This window comes from Eleutherodactylus coqui, chromosome 2 (genome assembly GCF_035609145.1).
Source record: "Eleutherodactylus coqui strain aEleCoq1 chromosome 2, aEleCoq1.hap1, whole genome shotgun sequence".
NCBI lineage: Eukaryota > Metazoa > Chordata > Amphibia > Anura > Eleutherodactylidae > Eleutherodactylus > Eleutherodactylus coqui.
In genome coordinates, this window is record NC_089838.1 from 284512028 (window position 1) to 284532356 (window position 20329).

A 20329-nucleotide genomic window follows, 5' to 3' on the forward strand; every position below is an offset into this window, starting at 1 on the left:
GCAGAATCCAGAGGCGGACACCGGCTCCCGATTCCGCAATGCAAATCCGGCCGTGGGCATTGGGCCTTAGGCAAATACTAAGTCAACTCATCCAGGATGTGATGGGGATGTTTTTCGGATGGGTGTTATTAAATACACACCTAATTTGACTACAGCAGATCATGAACGGTCTACCTCTTCTGGATATGCAGTTTCAATAGTCTCACCTCCTGACATTAGGTAAAATAATGCTTTATTTTCACTGCATCATGTAGTGTAAAGTCCCGGGTATAAAAGTTATCAGTTTGATGCATCATGTAAAAAAAATTACAAAATAGTCCCAACAAGAACAATCAAACGGCGGTCACAAGTCTGTATGTTCTGGCTCCGGCTGCTTGGCTTCCTGCTGTCTTGGATCTTCATATTTAATATTGGCAAAGGCCACTTCTGCCGCCAGCTGCTCCAACGGTGGCTTACCCACAAGGAGGTTCCGAAGGGAAATGGCAGTCATGAGGAAACTGCGGAAGACAACAATGTAGGTGATTTCTCACAGCATGTGCTAAACATGACAACGAGCTCGGAAGAGCGTAAGGCCACCATCACCTGTGGCATACTCGCTGCAGGTGGTCCGCAGCAAGTGGGCACAGAAATGGTGACCAGTTGGCCGCATTTTTAATTGTGGATCTGCTGCAGGATTTAACTCGTTTGTCAAAGGGTTGAACTCCGCCGCATAAATAGACAAGATCTGGAGTCGTCAGCTCTCCTATACAAGACCGCACCATAACTTCGTTTATTTTGGTCCCTTTAACCCTTTCCAATCCAATTTGTATCCTGGTTTTCCTAGGGGGCTTACTCTTTTTCTGCTGTTATACAACAGCGCTACCTGCTGGCTAAAGCCAGTACTGCATGAGGTGACACGTTGGATAGGCTCCGACAGCAGAGTGGCTGGCAGTATACAGTAAGAGAACCCTGACGGATGTCTTCCAACATCGGAGCTGTATAGCCTTAAATCATAATGTCTTTAGACGTCAGACAGTGGATTGGAAAGGGTTAAATCCTCTCCAACTAACTTGTACTTTAAATTCTGCAGAATTTCCACAGCACTTCCAGTTGATGGGAAGTCGCCCTAAAAACAAGGTTGCTGGAGCTTCCCAGCCTTTTTATAGATGTCTATTTAAATGCATCTATTTCTGGGGTGTTCACTAATGAGCTGACTCGTAGATGTGAATGAGAAGAGTCAGAAGTGGTGCTTGCAGTTGAGCGGGCACTTGTGTTGTTCTGCCCTCTAATCTGACCCGTACCATGAATGGAAAGGTGAGAAGAGGGTCTGTACTGTTCTGCTTAGGAGCGGAGAGCACAGGCGCACCATAAAGGGCTGCACGTACCATTAGGAAGTGCTATTTTTGCCCTCAAAGTAGAGGGAAACCCAGTGGAATCTGACATGTATGGTGGCCGCTGTTCACACTGCTATGTAAACAGGTTAAAAAGCTACAGCAGGGACAGTATTAAAAGGGTTAAAGCCATCCAGGAGCAATCATCATACCCACCATAAGCCTATACAGATGTAGGAACAGCAGGCTGGACTGGCATGATGCATTACACTATTTGCATTGTCCAGCATTTAGCACAATGGTGCAACAAAGATTTGGGGTTGAGATTTAGTAAGATCGGCATTTTATATGCTGATCTTTAGGGCCACTTAAACAGGCTGATTATAGCTCAAAATTCGTTCAGGGCAATGAAATAGAAGATGAAGCGCTGAGCGAGAAGCCTGTGATCTAACGGTGGACTCTGCCCATCTTAACGCTCTGCACGAACACTGACGACCTTAGCGGTGAGGTGAGCACTTGGGTCCTCCCATCCAAATGGGACATCATCAACCCAATGGCGCACACCTCTTCATATATTAGATGCATCTCAGCGTCTTCCTTCTACACAGAAGGAGCTGGGGTAGATTTCTGGTATAATCCACACTAGCTGCTGGTATAAATTATACTGAAATGTGTCGGCCCAGGGAGCCATGCCCCCTTTTTTGAAAAGTGGCATAGCACGGCCTGCCTGTTAAAGTCACTAAAGTTTTCCACAAGCGGGGTTTGTGCCAAGTTTTGCAACTTCTTCATGCCTGAAACCGGTTCATAGATCTCCCCTTGTGTATTAGAGGGCCACTCTGGCAAAAACACATTTTTGTATCCCGGCACTCATGCGGTTGTCTGTTATACTAACATCCCTCCCCTCGACGGAGACGGCGGAATCAAATGAAACTTTCCCTGTGCTTACAATATCAGCAAAAAGGATCATTTGTTGCAGAAAACTAAACGTGATGGGAGGCTCTAGTACCCTGTTGTACCACCTCTAGCTTGGATACAAGATGTGATACTGGCAGACATGGAGGCTCTAGTACCCTGTTGTACCACCTCTAGCTTGGATACAAGATGTGATACTGGCAGACATGGAGGCTCTAGTACCCTGTTGTACCACCTCTAGCTTGGATACAAGATGTGATATGGATGAGCATGGAGGCTCTAGAACCCTGTTGTACCGCCTCAAGCTTGGATACAAGATGTGATACAGGTGGGCATGAAGCCTCTAGTACCCTGTTATACTGCCTCTAGCTTGGATACTAGATGGGATACGGGCGGGCACGGAGGCATAAAGGTTCCATATGGTATCCTACGACATATTGGTCCACTTTTGCTGTAATTGAGTGCCTGTAATTGAAGCTCTACTACCTTGTTGGGCCACCGCTAGCTTGGATACAAGATGTGATACGGGCAGGTATGGAGACTCTAGTCCCCTGACGTATCACCTCTAGCTTAGATACAAGATGCGATACGGGCGGGCATGGAGGCTCTGGTACCCTGTGTATCGCCTCTAGCTTGGATACAAGATGTGATACATGCAGGCATGGAGGCTCTAGTACCCTGTTGTACCGCCTCTAGCTTGTATACAAGATGTGATACTGGCGGGCATGGAGGCTCTGGTACCCTGTTGGGCCGCCACTAGCTTGGATAAAAGATGTGATACGGGCGAACATGGAAGCATACAGGTTCCATATGGTATCCTACAACATATCGGTCCACATTTGCTGTTACTGAGCCTCTAGATTGTGTAAACACATAGGCTGTTGAAGTCGGTGTCCCAGTTGGTCCCAAACATGTTCTATAGCCGATAAATCTGGTGACCGGGCGACCCCCTTGTGTGTGCAGCTAAGCATTAGCCTGCTAGAAAATGCCTGGTGGAAGCCGCCATGAGAGGAACATATCGCTGAGCTATCATTGTCCCTTGAACCTCTACTAGAGGACCCAACTGTTGTATGCAATGCCCCCCCAAACCATCATACCAGCAGGGGGCAGTGTGCCGCTCCACAGCAAAGGCAGGATTGAGTCGCTCACACTGACGTCTCCAGACATGAACATGGCCGTCGTCAGTGCCCAAACAAAACCTGGATTTGTTGCTGAAAACAACCCAGTTATACCCCGGAGCGGTCTAGTTTTGCCATTCATGACACCACTGCAAACAGGGGCGATGGTGAATGTCAAAGGCAGAACACGTAATGACCAAATGTCCTTTAGCCAAACTTCTGGAAGGGGGCCTGACAGACACAGGGGTGTAACGATGGTGTCACCTGTCTCTAGATGGCAGACAACGAAACAGTTGGAGCTTGTCGGACAATCAGATGACCCTCTGTAGTGGTGGTCTGTCAAGGGCATCCTGCGCCTGGGTCACCTTGTGCACCCTCACACATCCACTGTTCCTAACAGTTTGGTCACACAGCCCAGGTGGCGCCCAATTGTTCGATACGACCATCCAGCTTCTCGCATTCCAATAATGCGCCCCTCTCAGACTCTGGTAACGGAGTGAAATCTCGGAGGAGACGTCTAGTGGTTAACAAGCTCTACACAAGTGGAAGTGGTCCACTACACACAAGGAGCCTCCGAGAGCCTTTTTTAGAGGCCAAGGGTGGAACCACTTTTAGGGCCCCAGATAGCAAGACCGTTTAACTAAATCACACCACAACGTTAATCTTTTCCATATCTACATGAGATGTAACGGCATACCCAGTTTTGTAGCAAAACAATGTCTTCTAGTTTCTGGAATATTTTTGAGTGTATATTGCAGTCACTTTCATGCAGCCTCTGATCACCATTGCGATAGTGAGATTTTTGCTTTCACATCTATCTCAAGCTGCATCAGCACAGCAATAGCTAGAGAATGTACTATTTTTGCCTGCCGACGGGGACAGTAAGCATACAGTCAGGAGGATGAGCTGTGTTCTCCTCTATTATAACTATGTGACAGCACCCGTGAGATCATCATCAGTAACAGGAGTGCCTGTCCCCCACACCCCACACCCCCACACACACAGTGTCACAGAGGCCACAGGGTGCATTTACAGTTCTGGATGCCTCTGTATACAATAGTACAGCCAAGTACACTAGTCTGTACAACAACGATAAGTATGCCGACATACCTGCCTAAAGGGCACTCTTGCCTCAGGTGCTTGATGGGGCCTACACATACATCTGACACATAGGCCGGGAGGATCCCCAGTGCATATGCTAATCTTTAGAATGAAAACATAGGAAAAATTCATTGTCAGTATTATTTCCTTTTCAAGGAGCCATTCAGTGTTTTTTCGGATGCACACGATTTGCCAAACAACTCTAAATGTATTTAAAGGAGTTGTGCCAACATGTAGAACCCCCTTTCAAAATGCAAGCCCCAGGGTAATCTGATGCTGCTTCTGATAAACAGCCGATTATGCCGAGGAAAGATGGGGCCTGCAACAGAGATGTATGTGAAGGGCCGTCCTCTGATAAACGTCTGACCTGTAATTACAAGGACCGCTCAAGTTTCAGCCACAGAATAGCTTTCTATTCTAACCATAGGGGAGTGGGGGTGGGTATATGAACAGGGGATGCCATCATTAAGGCTAGGGTGATAATACTGGAACATAGTAACATAGGCTGAACTGGATGGACATATGTCTTCTATGCTATTACCCCCAATATTGATCCAGAGGAAGGCAAAAAAAAAAAACAATGAGGTAGAAGCCAATTTTCCCCATTTATGGAAAAAAAATTTTTTTTCCTGACTCCAATCAGAATAATCCCCGGATCACCAACCCTTCTGAAGTAATTAGCGCTATAACATGTAATATTGTATCACTCAAGTAAGTCGTCCAGGCCCCTCTCAAACTGTATTAGTGAGTTCTTCATCACCACATCCACAGGCAGAGAGTTCCATAGTCTCACCGCTCTTACAGTAAAGAACCCCCTTCGATGTTGTGTAGAACCCTCCTTTCCTCTAGATGTAGAGAGATGTATACAGTCCTGGGTATAAGTAGATGATGAGAGAGATCTTTGTATTGTCCCCTGATATATTTATACATAGTTATTAAGTCATTAACCTTGTGTGATGCAGAGTGTTAAAGCAGCAGGAATGCAGTTCTAAGCTCTCGCTTATGACCTGAAGGTTGCAGGTTCAATCCCTGCATGGTTGAGGTAGCCGGCTCAAGGTTGACTCAGCTTTCCATCCTTCTGAGGTCGGTAAAATGAGTTTTGTAAAGTGGCAACCAACAACCCGTAGCTCTCCACAGAGCACAATATAAAGGAGCACTGACCCTACAGCTAAGATCTCATAAAAGGAGTCACTAAGCTATCAAATCACACCCGTATGTAAATGTCTTGAGGTTTCTTAAATCTGGAGATATGCAAGTTAAAGAAATAACAATGAGGCTTCCTTGGACCTTCTCTCAGAACTTCTCCCATGGCTGATAACAGGGCAGAATACATTGTATGTGAGCACAGATAAGACTTCCAACTGTCTTGTATCATTAGACTGTTATTACACAAAACATAGGCGAGAGAGCCCCAATAATGGCGGCCGGCACCTGGACTTGTCAGTTAAGACAATATGAGGAGTCCAGCTGCCAGCCGAAATTAGCAGAGTGAGGGTACACGATGCACGGGGGCAATAAAAAAGTTTCGCCCGAGATTCTCGCATCAGACGGCTCTCAGATATCCCGTGTATGTGCTGTCCGATGTGCTGAACACAGCATATTGACATGTGCTAGTCTCATCTGAAGATTGGACAAGAACAGGACATGCTGCGACTCGGACAATTCATCAGACTAAAAAAAAAATAAAAAACAAATTCCTGTGTGCATATATACCTATTTAAGTGAAAGGTTGATATTTTGAGACTGATTTTTTTTTTCTTCTTCTTCTTCTTTGGACAGAAAAATCGGACATGTGTGCCTGCACCCTAAGGCTATGTCTGTACAGGACGGATGGCTGCAGAATGTCCGCAGCGGAAAATCCACATTGAAATCACCAGTTGGTGTGGATTTTGATGTAGACTTCACCCCCTCATTACCCAGCAGTGGCATCCACAGCACAACCAGTGCTATAATGGGCATGCTGCGGCTTTAACCCCTTAAGGCAGTGGGGCACTTAAGGTAACAGGACATAAACGTACACCCAGTAGATGGCACAGGCTTAGAAGTGAACCCACACCATCCCGTAATGGGAGCCGGCTGTGACTACTAGCCGTTAGAGCCGGGAGCGAACCGCAAGCCTTGACACAGCCATGTTGATGGGGAAAAAAAGTGATGGCTTTTAAAAAGTTGAGATAAGAATCTCAAAAAAAAAAATCGTTGCGCCCTTATAACCAAAATAGGCCGTGTTTTTTAGGGGTTAAACCCCACACCGTATGTCAATTTCTGCAGAGGTTTTGTGCGGATTTTTTCCGCCGCGCATGGAAGGGATTTTGAAACTCTCATCCATTTTGCCACTGCTATGCCAGATTTTTCATGTAGAGGGTCCGCACGGAAAATCCGTAGCAAATCCGCCCCATGTGAACGTGGCCTAAGAGGGGCCACACACACACACACAGCATTTTTTGGAAAATACACTTGCAGTTTTTGATGCAGTTTTCTGAGCAAAAGCCAGAAGTGGATTAAATAAAGAGAAACATACAGGAAGATGTCCTCCCTACTGCATCCACTTCTGGCTTTGGCTAAAAAACTGCAAGTGTTTGCCTTTCCCAACAATTGCCAGGCGGACCTATAAACAAAAGCTGCAGTTCAGCAATCTGCGCTATTACATGAACAATAACAGTGTGTAATAGCGGTAAATGCCAGGCTGTGGCGGGAATTGTCGGGAAAACATGCTGCTTTGAAGAATCTCCTTTACATTGCTGCTACTGTAAATGCTGTGGATTTTCTGTGCAGACGCATGACAAATCCGTGGCAAATCCGCCCCGTGTGGCCACAGCCTGAGGTTATGTACTAATGGCTTGGATTTGCAATGCAATGTCTACAGTGGAAAATCTGTACCTTTTGGTGCGGCATTAACCCCCCTGATTAGAAGGATAGGATTCTGCACCAAAAAACCCAGTGATATAATTACCATGCTGTAAATTTAAAATCCGCACCACGTGTCAACTACCACAGCGTATGGAGAAGAATTTAAGAAACTCATCCACTTTGTCGCTATTGTTAACACTGTGGATCCACGTGGGTCCTCATGGAAAAACCTCTACGAATGAACATAGCCTAAGGGTACCAAGACACGAGCGCTAGATGCAGCCACTAGCACAAGCGCAGCCTAGCAATTAGCACTATTACACAAGCATTAATGGCACTTGTGTAATAGGAGCCTATGGCCCAATGCGCCCGGCCGAATGTGCAGTGTAGGGCCGGCGTCTGCCCCCGGATTCCGGAGCAAATACCTGCCATAATGTGCTATGCAAAAATCCAATTACGATTTTCCGCTCACGGGAGAAAAATTGCAGCAATTGCTGCCATTACTGTGCAGGACCTTTGGGTGGCACAGAGATAGTATACAGAGTATACGCACAGAGGAGGCCCTGGCATATACATACTGTGCTCTCCTCTATGGATATATGTACCTATACATCTAAATGTGGCTCCTCATTTTTTTATATTTTCAGCCAAAGGCACCCAAGTAATATTTTTAGTTTAGAGCGCTGTTCTAGCGATCAGACATTGGTGCCAATGATATACCAAGGTCTGTGATGAGGCAGCAGCACGTTGGCATCCTCTCAAGTACACCATGTAGCTGCCGTCTTCAATACTAGAACCAGTTTTACAGGAAAGGAGTGAACGGAGCTCTGAACATGCAGGCTGCAGCCACATTTATTGGGATTTTTTGCACATCTACCACACGGCCCTGCTGGCCGAATGAGGAAGCGCTAAACTTTTACCCCCCTCTGCAATACTTTGATAAGGAGTCTCGGATCTGCATGGTCAGCACTGAAACAAGCGCTCATTTATAGTCAATGGGTGGGAACATTTTGGCAGAATGGGTTAGTAAAGACTAAACTAAATCCTATTCCCAGGGCTGGAGGAATGTTATTTACATGTACTGCGGAGGGACCGACAGAACGGTCAGATAACAGCAGCCGCGTGCCTTGGCTGGTCTCTGCAGGGTTCTGTCCCACATACAGGGCCTGCACCTTACATAGTAACATAGGGTGCAAGGCTGAAAAAAAACACAGGTCCTTCCAGCTCAGCCTTTTACCCCCAATGTTGATCCAGAGGAAGGCAAAAAAAACAAATGAGGTAGAAGCCATTTTTCCCCATTTTTCCTTCCTGCCTCCAATCAGAATAATCCCGGACTCACCGACCCTTCTGAAGTAATCAGTGATATAAGATGTAATATTGTATCAGAAGGGCGTACTCTTTGGCTAATTTCACACAGGCATGCACAGTATCAGACCGTGAAACTCAGCCAGTTATCGCGTTTGTGAACGTGCAATCTTCCTGCAGATGCGAGGAGTTTGTGTCAAAAATGCCCCCCATCACTTCAGGGAAGTAGGCATCCTTTGGCGCAGCTTTTAGTTGTTTTCAATGGGAAAACCCGCATCGCACCCTTGTGCGCCTAGCACATCATGCAATATTTTTTCTGGCCCCATTGAAACAAATGGCGAGCCGGTCTGAGGGAATATCCAAATCACTCCTGTGAACAATGTTCTCATCATGTGCCCCTAGACCTCTTTTGATGCAGCCCATGATACCATTTGCCTTGGCAGCAGCTGCCTGACACTGGTTGCTCCAGTTTGGTTTACAGCAAATTAAGATCCTGAAAGTCCTTCTCCATGTCAGTGTTCCCCAGTGGTTTCCCATTTAGTGTGTAAGGGTGACAGGTATTTCTTCTGCCCATGTGCAGAACCTTACATTTATCAGTGTTAAACCTCATTTGCCACTTTTCTGTCCCGAACTTATACAGATCCTCTTGCAACCAACTTTTGTCCTCTCCTGTTCATTTCTTTACATAGTTTTGTATCATCTGCAAATATTGATATTTTACTGTACAATCCTTCTACCATGTCATTAATATATTAGGAATAAGGCCCAGTACTGCCCCCTGTGGCCCAAAACTGTCCACAATATCCATATGTGGAATTATTTCTACAAATAAAGAAGATGGAACAATACCTCTGCAGCGCCACCTATTGGATGGCAGCATTCCTTCAAATCAATGTACAACCTTTTAACAAGTCTGTGAAACGAAGATTGTGAATAGGAAACCAAGCCAGAAATCCATACACAGACAGCTGTTTTGGGGTATTTGCCCCTCATCAGTGTGCATTAGTTTTCTGGCTTGGCTGGTGAGAGACCTGTGACGTGTGTCAAGAGGGGTGTCATCACTCCTTAAGGAGAGCACCCAAAAAGTGTGTGGGCACACCTAGGGGGTGAGTGGGTCAGGATACGGCATCATCTCTCCCAGAGGAGAGCACCCAGAAGGGGTGTGAAAAAAACACCGGAAAGGTGAGCGAGAAGACTTAGAAAGCCATGCCCAATCTTTGTTTCACAAACTTATTAAAAGTTGTACATTGATTTGAACGAATGCTGCCATCCAATAGTTGGCGCTACAGAGGTATTGTTCCATCTTCCTTATTTGCATAAATTACCCAGAGGAGCATACATGACCTTATAAGTCTTCTCACTTACTTCTCAGGTGTCTTCTGACACCCCTTCTAGGTACTCTCTTTGCGGGAAGAGACAATGCCATCCCCTGACCCACTCACCTCCTAGGTGTCTCCACACACTTTTTAGGTGCTCTGCTTAAGGAGAGACGTCACCCCTCTTGACCCGAAGTATTTCTATGTATTACAGAATGCCGAGTAAGCCAGTTGTATCACTATCTGCTGTGCAGCTGAATGCATTCTGGCGTTTTCTGTTATCAGCCATTCCAACTAGATACATGCTTACTATAAAAATGTCTTAATGAGAACTAAGGGCTTATTCACTCATTCTCACGTGAGTTTTGTGCGTTGCGAGCTGCACAAAACCCGCACGAATATGAACTCTATTCTTTTGAATGGACTGGTATTAGTGTATCTTGACGCCACCAGCAGAATGGGTGGAATCAAGATACATGCCCCCCCAAACCAACGCCCCTACCAGGATTGGCTGCCCAGGAGAATATGTGGCCATCATCTGCCATGGCGATAATGTTGGCTGTAGGCACCACAGAAATCCCCCTCTGCCGCTGGCCATTCTTTCCTTTGCAGCCTCCTGAGCTGTTCCGCTGCTCATATAATTGGAGGCCGTGGAGGAGACACTGCCAGAGCATGGAGGGGTGAAGCCACAGCCGCAGACCCACTGACAGCTGAGTCCATGAAAGTGGTGCAGCAGGACACAGCGGCGGTGCGCATCACCAGCAGAACGGCTAGCACAGAAGTCACTCAGCACCAGCAGGGAGCGTGAGGAGCGGCACCGCCATAAGCCCCAGCAGAGCAGTGAGTGAGCTGAGCTCCGTTGGGCAGTCACACAGCAGTGGGAGAAATCGTCGCGGATCGTCTGCTGAGGCCCCCCCCGCAAGCCACAGCGGAGGAGTCAGTGTCCAGAGCTCCACCAAGCAGTGACACAGCGGCGTAAGGTTGACACCGGCGCTGTCTTTCGCTTTGCTGCAGAACGGGGCAGCACAGCGTCGGGGACACCAAGCAGCCAGGAGCTTCGGGTTAAGCAGGTGGGGAGGAGCGAGGGACAGTACACTGGCAGCAGCGGTATTATTAAGCCACTCGGGAGCTGGGGGTGTGACAGGGGCGTTCCTCCTGTCAAACCCATAGCTTCCTGGTGGCGTCAAGATACACTAATACCGAATGGACTTCACATGAGCGATTTTTTTCCTCACGGCAATGCTGTGAAGATGAAAAAAAAATCGCAGCATGTTCTATCAAATCATAATCTTTACTTATATAGCGCCAACATATTCTGCAGCGCTGACAAGACAAGGAGAACAGAACCAAAATGCAAAATACAAAAACCATGGCTACATGTAGTAATCAGTTGATGGAGACAGTAGGGGTGAGGGTCCTGCTCCAACGAAGTCACACAGAAAAAAACGAGCTTACATACTACAAATAGTGGGATGATACGGAACGTAAAGGGGCTGTAGATTTGCATGGTATGGCAAGGTGGAGAGTGAGGGATGCTATACAGAGACAATGGTCAGGCTGTATGGTGGCTGAATCGATATGGCTGCAGGGAGCGGTTGATTACAGCTAGCAGGGATTGTAGTCGGTAGGTCAGGTTGCATGCTAGCAGGTGGAGTACAGAGGGGTTTGGTTTAGGGGATATGGTATGCCTCCCTGAAGAGGTGCGTTTTTAGGGCACGCCTGAAGTTTTGTGTGTTACATGTCGCACAAATAGTTTGAGGTAGCACATTCCGGGGGTGGGGTGGGAGTGGGGGGTCTGCAATTTAGGGTTGAGGAAGGAGTAAACAGTGTCAAAGAGCCGTTTCGGGTTATGAGATAGTAAGGAGACGAGAGAGGTGGCGTAGACTTGTTTGGCGTGGTGGAGGGTGAGGTTGTAGGTTCTGAGCATGAATTTGAAGTAGAGAAAGTCTGCGAACTTTTGCGACTTTCTCCACAGCCGTTCAGCACACCTGGAACATAGCCGGATGAAATGCGTTTCAGATGCGAGTCAAGATTGCCGCGGTCTGCATCAGATGGCTCGAGTCAAGGGTGGGTACTGCTTCATCGATCTTTTGGTGTTATTTTCAATGTTACCTTAAAAGACATTGCATGGCACTCACATACCGTGTGATGTGATGCTGCCTATTGAAATCAACGAGCAACACCTGCAATCCTCTGAGGCGTGTGGAACATGAGCCTGAGGATCGGCATTTTCCAAAAGCGATGCTTTTGAATGAAAAAAAAAAAAAAAAACACTGGCAAGCGTAATATCAGCCCGAGATTCACGGCCCAATATTACGGACGTATTCGCGTGTGCAATATGAAATGATTCACATTTTTGCGCGTGCATGAAAAAAAATAAAATAAAAAATAATGCATGCTTTATTTTAGTGTGCACTTGCGCACCTAAGACCCCATAGGGGCTGCGCAATTTCACAGGAAAGAGAACACATCTGGAACTAATTAGGATGAATAGCCATATAACTGTGGCTGTGTCCTGCGCCCACGTTAAATGACCCAGCCAGCATACAAGTACAGTAATATGCGCAAAAGCAACTCAATCACAGCGCAAATATGTTGCGCTACCTTGTGTGTGTTTTTGCGCATATGTCCGTGTGAAGCCGCCCTTACTGCGGCATTAGTCATCTGGATTGCAGATTCATCTGATTGAGCGCCATATCACACCTACATCACTTCCTGCAGAGGGAAGCTTCGCCCTGTAAAATCACCTTTCTGCCAGGGTCTTGGGCAACACTATTATAGGCGTTCTCTCTGCTGACGCCAAACCCATTCACTGACCTCTCCAGCATTAGGGCCGCCAGGTGACACAGTTATGTGCCGTTCCTTTACAAATATGCAGGCAATATACATGACCGAAATACAATATTAATTGCAAGATAATGAGCCCGAAAGAGGTATCCAAAGGTCAGACTCAAACATCCGGAAATGATAAGCTTGCAGAGCTGCCATGCTGCCAATGCAAAACTGGCATTGGTGAAGCTGAAGTCCAGTGTTAGACTCAGGCTTCATTCACATTGCATTTCCAATGAAATGCGGAAAACAGCATTCGAACAGAAAAGCTGCAAGCTTAAGGCCGCACTCACACTGGAATATACACAAAAACGCATGCAGTAGCGCATTTGCGCCGTGAACGCACTTTTGTGCATTTTACCGTACTTTTTGAGTTGGCTGGGCCATCTCACTTGGGCGCAGGAAACGGAGTTAAATGGACAAGTTAAATGGCTACTTAGCCTAATTAGTTCCCAGTGTGTTCTTTTCCCGTGGGTATTGAGTGCGCATTTGTGCACCTCCCATAGACTACTATGAGGCCTTTGGTGCGCAAATGTGCACTAAAATGGAACATGCTGGGGGTTTTTTTCTGCACGCGCAAAAATGAATGATGGGAACGAGCACATTGTAATCAAAGAGTTCTATTCTCTGCGTATTGCAAATGATGAGTTGTGGTGATTAGAGGAATGGTCATGCCACCTGAGGCCTTCTCTTTCGCTTGTGTAGAGCTTGTTGACCACTAGACACCTAAGACGCAGAGAAGAGATTTCACCCCGTTACCAGAGTCTGAGAGGGGCGCATTATTGGTATGTGAGAAGCTGGATGGTCGTATCGACAAATGGGCCCCCCACTTGGGCCGTTCTGACCAGACTGTTAGGAGGTGTGTGCATGCTCTCACACATTCACTGGTCCTAAAATAACCGGGCTCAGGACGCCCTCGACAGACGACCAGTAGAGGAGATCGTCTGATGGTCCAACAAGCATGAGCAGCTCCAACTGCTTAGTTGTCCACAATCCAGAGCCAGGTGGCGCCACTGTTACAGGTCCCTGTATCTGTCGGAACCATTCCCAGGCGCATAGGTAAATGACATTTGGTCTCATGGCACCAATTATATGTTCTACCTTTGACACCCACCATCACCTCCGTTTCCAGTGGTGTCATTAATGACGAAACTGTACTGTGGAACTGGGTTGTTTTCAGTGATGAATCCGGGTTTAGTTTGGGCGCTGACGACGGTCAGCTTTGTATCTGGAGACCTCGGGAAGAGCGCCTCAATCCTGCCTTTGCTGTAGAGCGGCACACTGCCCCCTGCTGGGGTGATGCTCTGAGGGAGGCTATAGCATACAACAGTCGGTCCCCCCTAGTAGTGGTAGGAGGGACAATGACAGCTCAGCGATATGTTCAGGACATCCTGCAGCCACATGTGTTCCTCTCATGGCGGCTTCCAAGAGGCATTTTCCAGCAGGATAATGCTCGGCCGCACACACAAGGGGGTCACTGGAATGTCCCCACAACATTGTCACACTTCTGTGGCTGCCCGGTCACCAGGTTTACCACCAACAGAACATGAATAGGACCATCTGGGACGCCAACTTCAACAGCCTATGAGTTTACACGATCTAGAGCCTCAATTACAGCAAATATGGAGCAATACGCCGCAGGATACCACATAAAACCTGTATGCTTCCATGTTCGCCCGTATCACATCTTGTATCCAAGCTAGAGGCGGTACAACAGGGTACTAGAGCCTCCATGCCCACTGTATCACATCTTGTATCCAGGCTAGAGGCAGTACAACAGGGTACTAGAGTCTCCATGCCCACCTGTATTACATCTTGTATCCAAGCTAGAGGCAGTACAACAGGGTACTAGAGCTTCCATGCCTACCCGTATCACATCTTGTATCCAAGCTAGAGGCGGTACAACAAAGTACTAGAGCCTCCATGCCCGCCTGTATCACATCCTGTATCCAAGCTAGAGGCGGTACAACAGGGTACTAGAGTCTCCATGCCCACCTGTATTACATCTTGTATCCAAGCTAGAGGTGGCCCAACAGGGTACTAGAGCCTCCATGCCTGCCCGTATCACATCTTGTATCCAAGCTAGAGGCGGTACAACAAAGTACTAGAGCCTCCATGCCCGCCTGTATCACATCCTGTATCCAAGCTAGAGGCGGTACAACAGGGTACTAGAGCCTCCATGCCTGCCTGTATCACATCTTGTATCCAAGCTAGAGGCGGTACAACAGGGTACTAGAGCCTCCATGCCCACCTGTATCACATCTTGTATCCAAGCTAGAGGCGGTACAACAGGGTACTAGAGCCTCCATGCCCACCTGTATTACATCTTGTATCCAAGCTAGAGGCGGTACAACAGGGTACTAGAGCCTCCATGCCCACCTGTATTACATCTTGTATCCAAGCTAGAGGTGGTACAACAGGGTACTAGAGCCTCCGTACAAGGGGTCAGTTTTCCATAATAAATTCTCCTTTTGCTCTGATATTGTAATCACTTACTTATATCAATGTTACAATCCTTCAATGGGAGGGATTTTTTTTCTACGAGTGCATTTATATATAGAAAAAAAAAATAGCTGATACTGCAAAAAATAAAATAAAATATATATATATATATATATATATATAGAAAAAATATGGTAATAATACATGTATTTGCATATATATATATATATATATATATATATATATATATATATATATATATATATATATATATATATATATATATATATATATATATATATATATATATATATATATATATATATATATAAACACACCTTATCTTTATATAAAAATGAATTTCTGTTGTCTGTTCTTTATGCATGGCAAAGCGGCTGGACCAATCTGCTCCAAATAGGTAAATCAGGCTCTTTGGAGGGTTTCAATGTTCTAGGACTTACCATTCTCAACACATTCACAAAAAAAAAAAAACGGATACTGAAACTCTACAGCAGATTGAGGCATGACTGCAGTCTCAGCTGCTGGTTGCTCAGTAACGGATCAGATCCTGCTGTCCTCCTACTAACCATGACAGCCACAGGGGCGCTGTGTACTGCAGGAAAGCAACACATCTACATCTACTCCTCACACAGTTATGCATTTTATTGAGGATTTCTTTTTGGAGGCATGGCAGGGTTTCAAATTGTGAAAATGCTCAAATTCAATATAGGTACAGCCAGTTCACAGCGAGTTAAGGAAAAGTATTGGGTTGCTATGCACAGAAATTTGATGTCTTGCCAGTGGCTTCCTGAAGAGATTTCAGTCAATGTTTGTGTTTTCTTTTACAAATATTTTGAGAACAGTAGGTTATAGAGAGCTGAAACCCCATCTCAAACCTTCTTAAGCACCTGACTTACCTATGTGGAAAATTTGGTGCAGATTGGTCCTATGCAGAAAGAACAAAATAGATAGATGCTTCATGTTGCAAACAAAGCTTTGTGTGATTGTTCCTAGCAAGAGAAACCAAGTCATCTTGTAGATATGATAACTTTTAATGGCTAACAAAAATACATGATGTTACAGCAAGCTTTTGGACCTCTCAGGATCCTTCATCAAGGCATAATGAAATGAATTTCAAGAGGCATACATATTTATACACACATACTTATGGCAAGGCACAGACGTAGATGTGATTAATTTGCACTTAAAAGAATACTACAACAGAAATACAAACACAGATGTGAAGGTTTTACGTTCCTGGAATTAGTGTTAGGAGATTATCAGCCAGCAGTGTTATCTGTGCTATAGAGGTCTCATACTTGCCATTCACGTATGAATCCTCTGGGGGAGCACTTTTCTAGTCACGGACACAACTTGGAAGACATTAAAGTTATAATATGGAAAGGCAATTTCAAATCACAGCGGCCCAGAAGAATTTGGGAATATAAATTTATAACAACTTTTGACCCTTTCAATGGTGGGTTAAATTCTTCAAGAATTTTCATGCATTACTGGGAAGTATAAGACATCTATAACACAGATAACACTCTCCCCTGGTGAGCCCCTAACACTAATTCAGGGATGACGTTAATGCAAGCTTGCTTAAGTCCGGAAGCTTGCATTAACGTCATGTATTTTTGTTAGCCATTAGAAGGTATCATATCTACAAGATTACTTCGTTTCTCTTGCTGGGAACAATCACATTTTTGCTCTACTGGCTAACACCGTACCAAACCTTTTTTCATTAAAGGGGTTCTGTCATTACAATCTGTATTTTTTTTCTCCAGTAAATCTGCCCCGCTGGCACAACCTGTTGTAAATAACACATATAAAACGTTTTTTTCAGAAGTAGTACTTACCTAGGCTCCATTTTTCACCCTCCATGCTCTGTTTACATCTTCAGCCCCTCCTGCTAGGAGGTCATCTCCCAGCACCCCTTGCTGTGCTGACCACTTCCGCCCTCACAAAGCTACTTCCGCCCATCCAGTGCAGTGAATAGTCCTGCCTGCAGTCTACCAAAATCTGCTAGTGTTTCTCCCTGGGTCTCTGAACACCCAGAGTTTCCCATGGGCCTCCAGATCTTCCCTGCAATCTCACAGTAGCCACTCACTGTAGTCACTCAAAGCAGTCACTCATAGCAGTCACTCAAAGCAGTCACTCAAAGCAGTCACTCATAGCAGTCACTCATAGCAGTCACTCATAGCAGTCACTCATAGCAGTCACTCATAGCAGTCACTCATAAAAATCACTCACAGTAGTCACTACACATGGTAAAAACAGGAATATTCCCCATGCAATGTATTGTATGAGTGTATGTATATATACATTTATCTATGCGTATATGTATCAAGATGTGTGTGTATAGATATATGTATGTATGTATGTATGTATGTATGTATGTATGTATGTATGTATGTGTATATATATATTATATATATATATATACACACACACACATAGAATATGTACGGTATAGTAATATATCTACACACTGCATAGGACATGTACGTTCCACGCTTACACCCATGTGCGGCTGCCCTCAGAGAGACAAAAAAGTGCACAAAAGTGTGCGCAACTGCACTTACATCTGTATAAAGCTGGTCTTATTGTATGTATATATGTATGTCCTGTTGTACCGCCTCTAGCTTGGATACAAGATGTGATACAGGGGGCATGCAGGCTCTAGTACCCTGTTGTACCACCTCTAGCTTGGATACAAGATGTGATATAGGCGGGCATGCAGGCTCTAGTACCCTGTTGTACCACCTGTAGCTTAGATACAAGATGTGATACAGGGAGCATGGAGGCTCTAGGACCCTCTTGTATCGCCTCTAGCTTGAATACAAGATGTGATATGGGGAGGCATGGAGTCTCTAGTACCCTGTTGTACCACCTGTAGCTTAGATACAAGATGTGATACGGGGAGCATGGAGGCTCTAGTACCCTGTTGGGCCACCTCTAGCTTGGATACAAGATGTGATATAGGCGGGCATGCAGGCTCTAGTACCCTGTTGTACCACCTGTAGCTTAGATACAAGATGTGATACGGGGAGCATGGAGGCTCTAGTACCCTGTTGGGCCACCTCTAGCTTGGATACAAGATGTGATATAGGCGGGCATGCAGGCTCTAGTACCCTGTTGTACCACCTGTAGCTTAGATACAAGATGTGATACAGGGAGCATGGAGGCTCTAGGACCCTCTTGTATCGCCTCTAGCTTGAATACAAGATGTGATATGGGGAGGCATGGAGTCTCTAGTACCCTGTTGTACCACCTGTAGCTTAGATACAAGATGTGATACGGGGAGCATGGAGGCTCTAGTACCCTGTTGGGCCACCTCTAGCTTGGATACAAGATGTGATATGGGCGGGCATGGATACTCTAGTACCCTGTTTACTACCTCTAGCTTGGATACAAGATGTGATACAGGCGGGCATGGTGGCTCTAGTATCCCGTTGTACCACCTCTAGCTTGGATACAAGATGTGATACGGGTGGACATGAAGATTCTAGTACCCTGTTGTACTACCTCTAGCTTGGATACAAAATGCGAAACGGACGGGCATGGACGTTCTAGGACCCTGTTGTATCGCCTCTAGCTTGGATACAAGACGTGATATGGGTGGGCACGCTGCCACTTGGGATGCATTATGCATTGACACTTGGGGGTCAGGATAACAGCATGCTGACAATAGAGGGCAATGTATAGCTTTATGTCTTTGGTGATGTTAAATTCATTCTCTGTGGCTGATTTTACACAAGTGAGCACTATATCAGCCCGAGAAACTCAGACAAATATCTCGCATGGCAAATATGCGAGTGTGTCTGCCAGTGCAGTGCGCCTTGTAAGAACAATGCCTTGTGATGTGCGTATGTGTGTATCATATATATACACATACATACATACATACATACATACATACATACATACAAACACACACACCGCTGTAGGAGCAACTGTAAGAAACAAAATAAATGGTGGGAATACGGCGGCCGCCCGATCTTTCACGCACATAGTATTCATAGGGGAGGTCCAATATTTTCTCGGTCAAGTATTAACGGGAGAGAAACCACAGTAATCATAGGCTTAGTTTTGTCCCAATATACGGCCGTGACAATCATGGCCGCATAAGGGAAGAAAATTACATTCGCCTGAAACCGCCATATACACACACACAGACAAATAAAGCTAGATAGATATATGTGTGTATATACACATAAACATATAGATGAATAGACGCGGATTGATAGACGGGCAGACGCAGACGGATAAATGCAGACGGATAATTACAGACGGATAGATGGATAAATACAGATGCATAGAGAGATAAATGTAGACGGATAAATGCAGGCGGATAGACAAATAAATGCAGACGGATAAATGCAGACGGATAGATGGATAAATACAGATGCATAGAGAGATAAATGTAGACGGATAAATACAGACAGATAGACACAGACGGGTAGACAGATATATATATAAATATATATATATATATATATATATATGCATATACATATATATATATGCATATATATATATATGCATATATTTATATATGCACACACATATATGCTTTTTTATATATATACACTTTTATTTATATATATATATTTATATAAATAAAATATATATATGCTTATATGCAGAAGCTTGCATTTCCATTGGCTAATAGAAATATATTCTGCCTGACAACAGTGTCAGGGATACATTTCTATTGGCCGAGAGGCAGCAGAAGCTTGCATTTCCATTGGCTAATAGAAATGTATTCTGCCTGACAACAGTGTCAGGGATACATTTCTATTGGCAGAGAATGTGCACGTGTAAAGTGCTCCCAGGCGAGCGCGAGCGCGCCGCAGCCTCGCGCATGCGCAGTCGTGTGCCGTTGTCTCGCGCGTGCGCAGTCGTGTGCCGTTGTCTCGCGCAGCTACCTTCATTCCGCGCTTCCTCACAAGACAATGTACGCACACGTCACTAGTGACGTATGCGTACATTGACCTGAAGGAAGCGGAAGGTAGGCAGTGTACGCTTTTTGACCGGATGGAAGAAAATCGGGTGCTGGAGGTCACGTGACCGAATTGACAAGCGGCTCCAGGAGAAGATTTGGGATAAGAAGAAGAGGTAAGCAGGCTGCCTGGGGAGCAATAGG

The 20329-nt window shown here is 45.5% G+C and overlaps 1 protein-coding gene across 1 annotated transcript in view; it reads right to left on the bottom strand.

Moving 5' to 3' along the window:
- Positions 1-215: 215 nt before the first annotated feature.
- Positions 216-20329, bottom strand: part of GGCX (gamma-glutamyl carboxylase) — a 50038-nt gene continuing 29924 nt past the window's right edge. The window contains exon 15 of the mRNA XM_066593105.1: positions 216-497. Within this exon, the coding sequence (XP_066449202.1) occupies positions 344-497 (154 nt within the window). The 3' untranslated portion in view covers positions 216-343. The remainder of the gene's footprint in view (positions 498-20329) is intronic.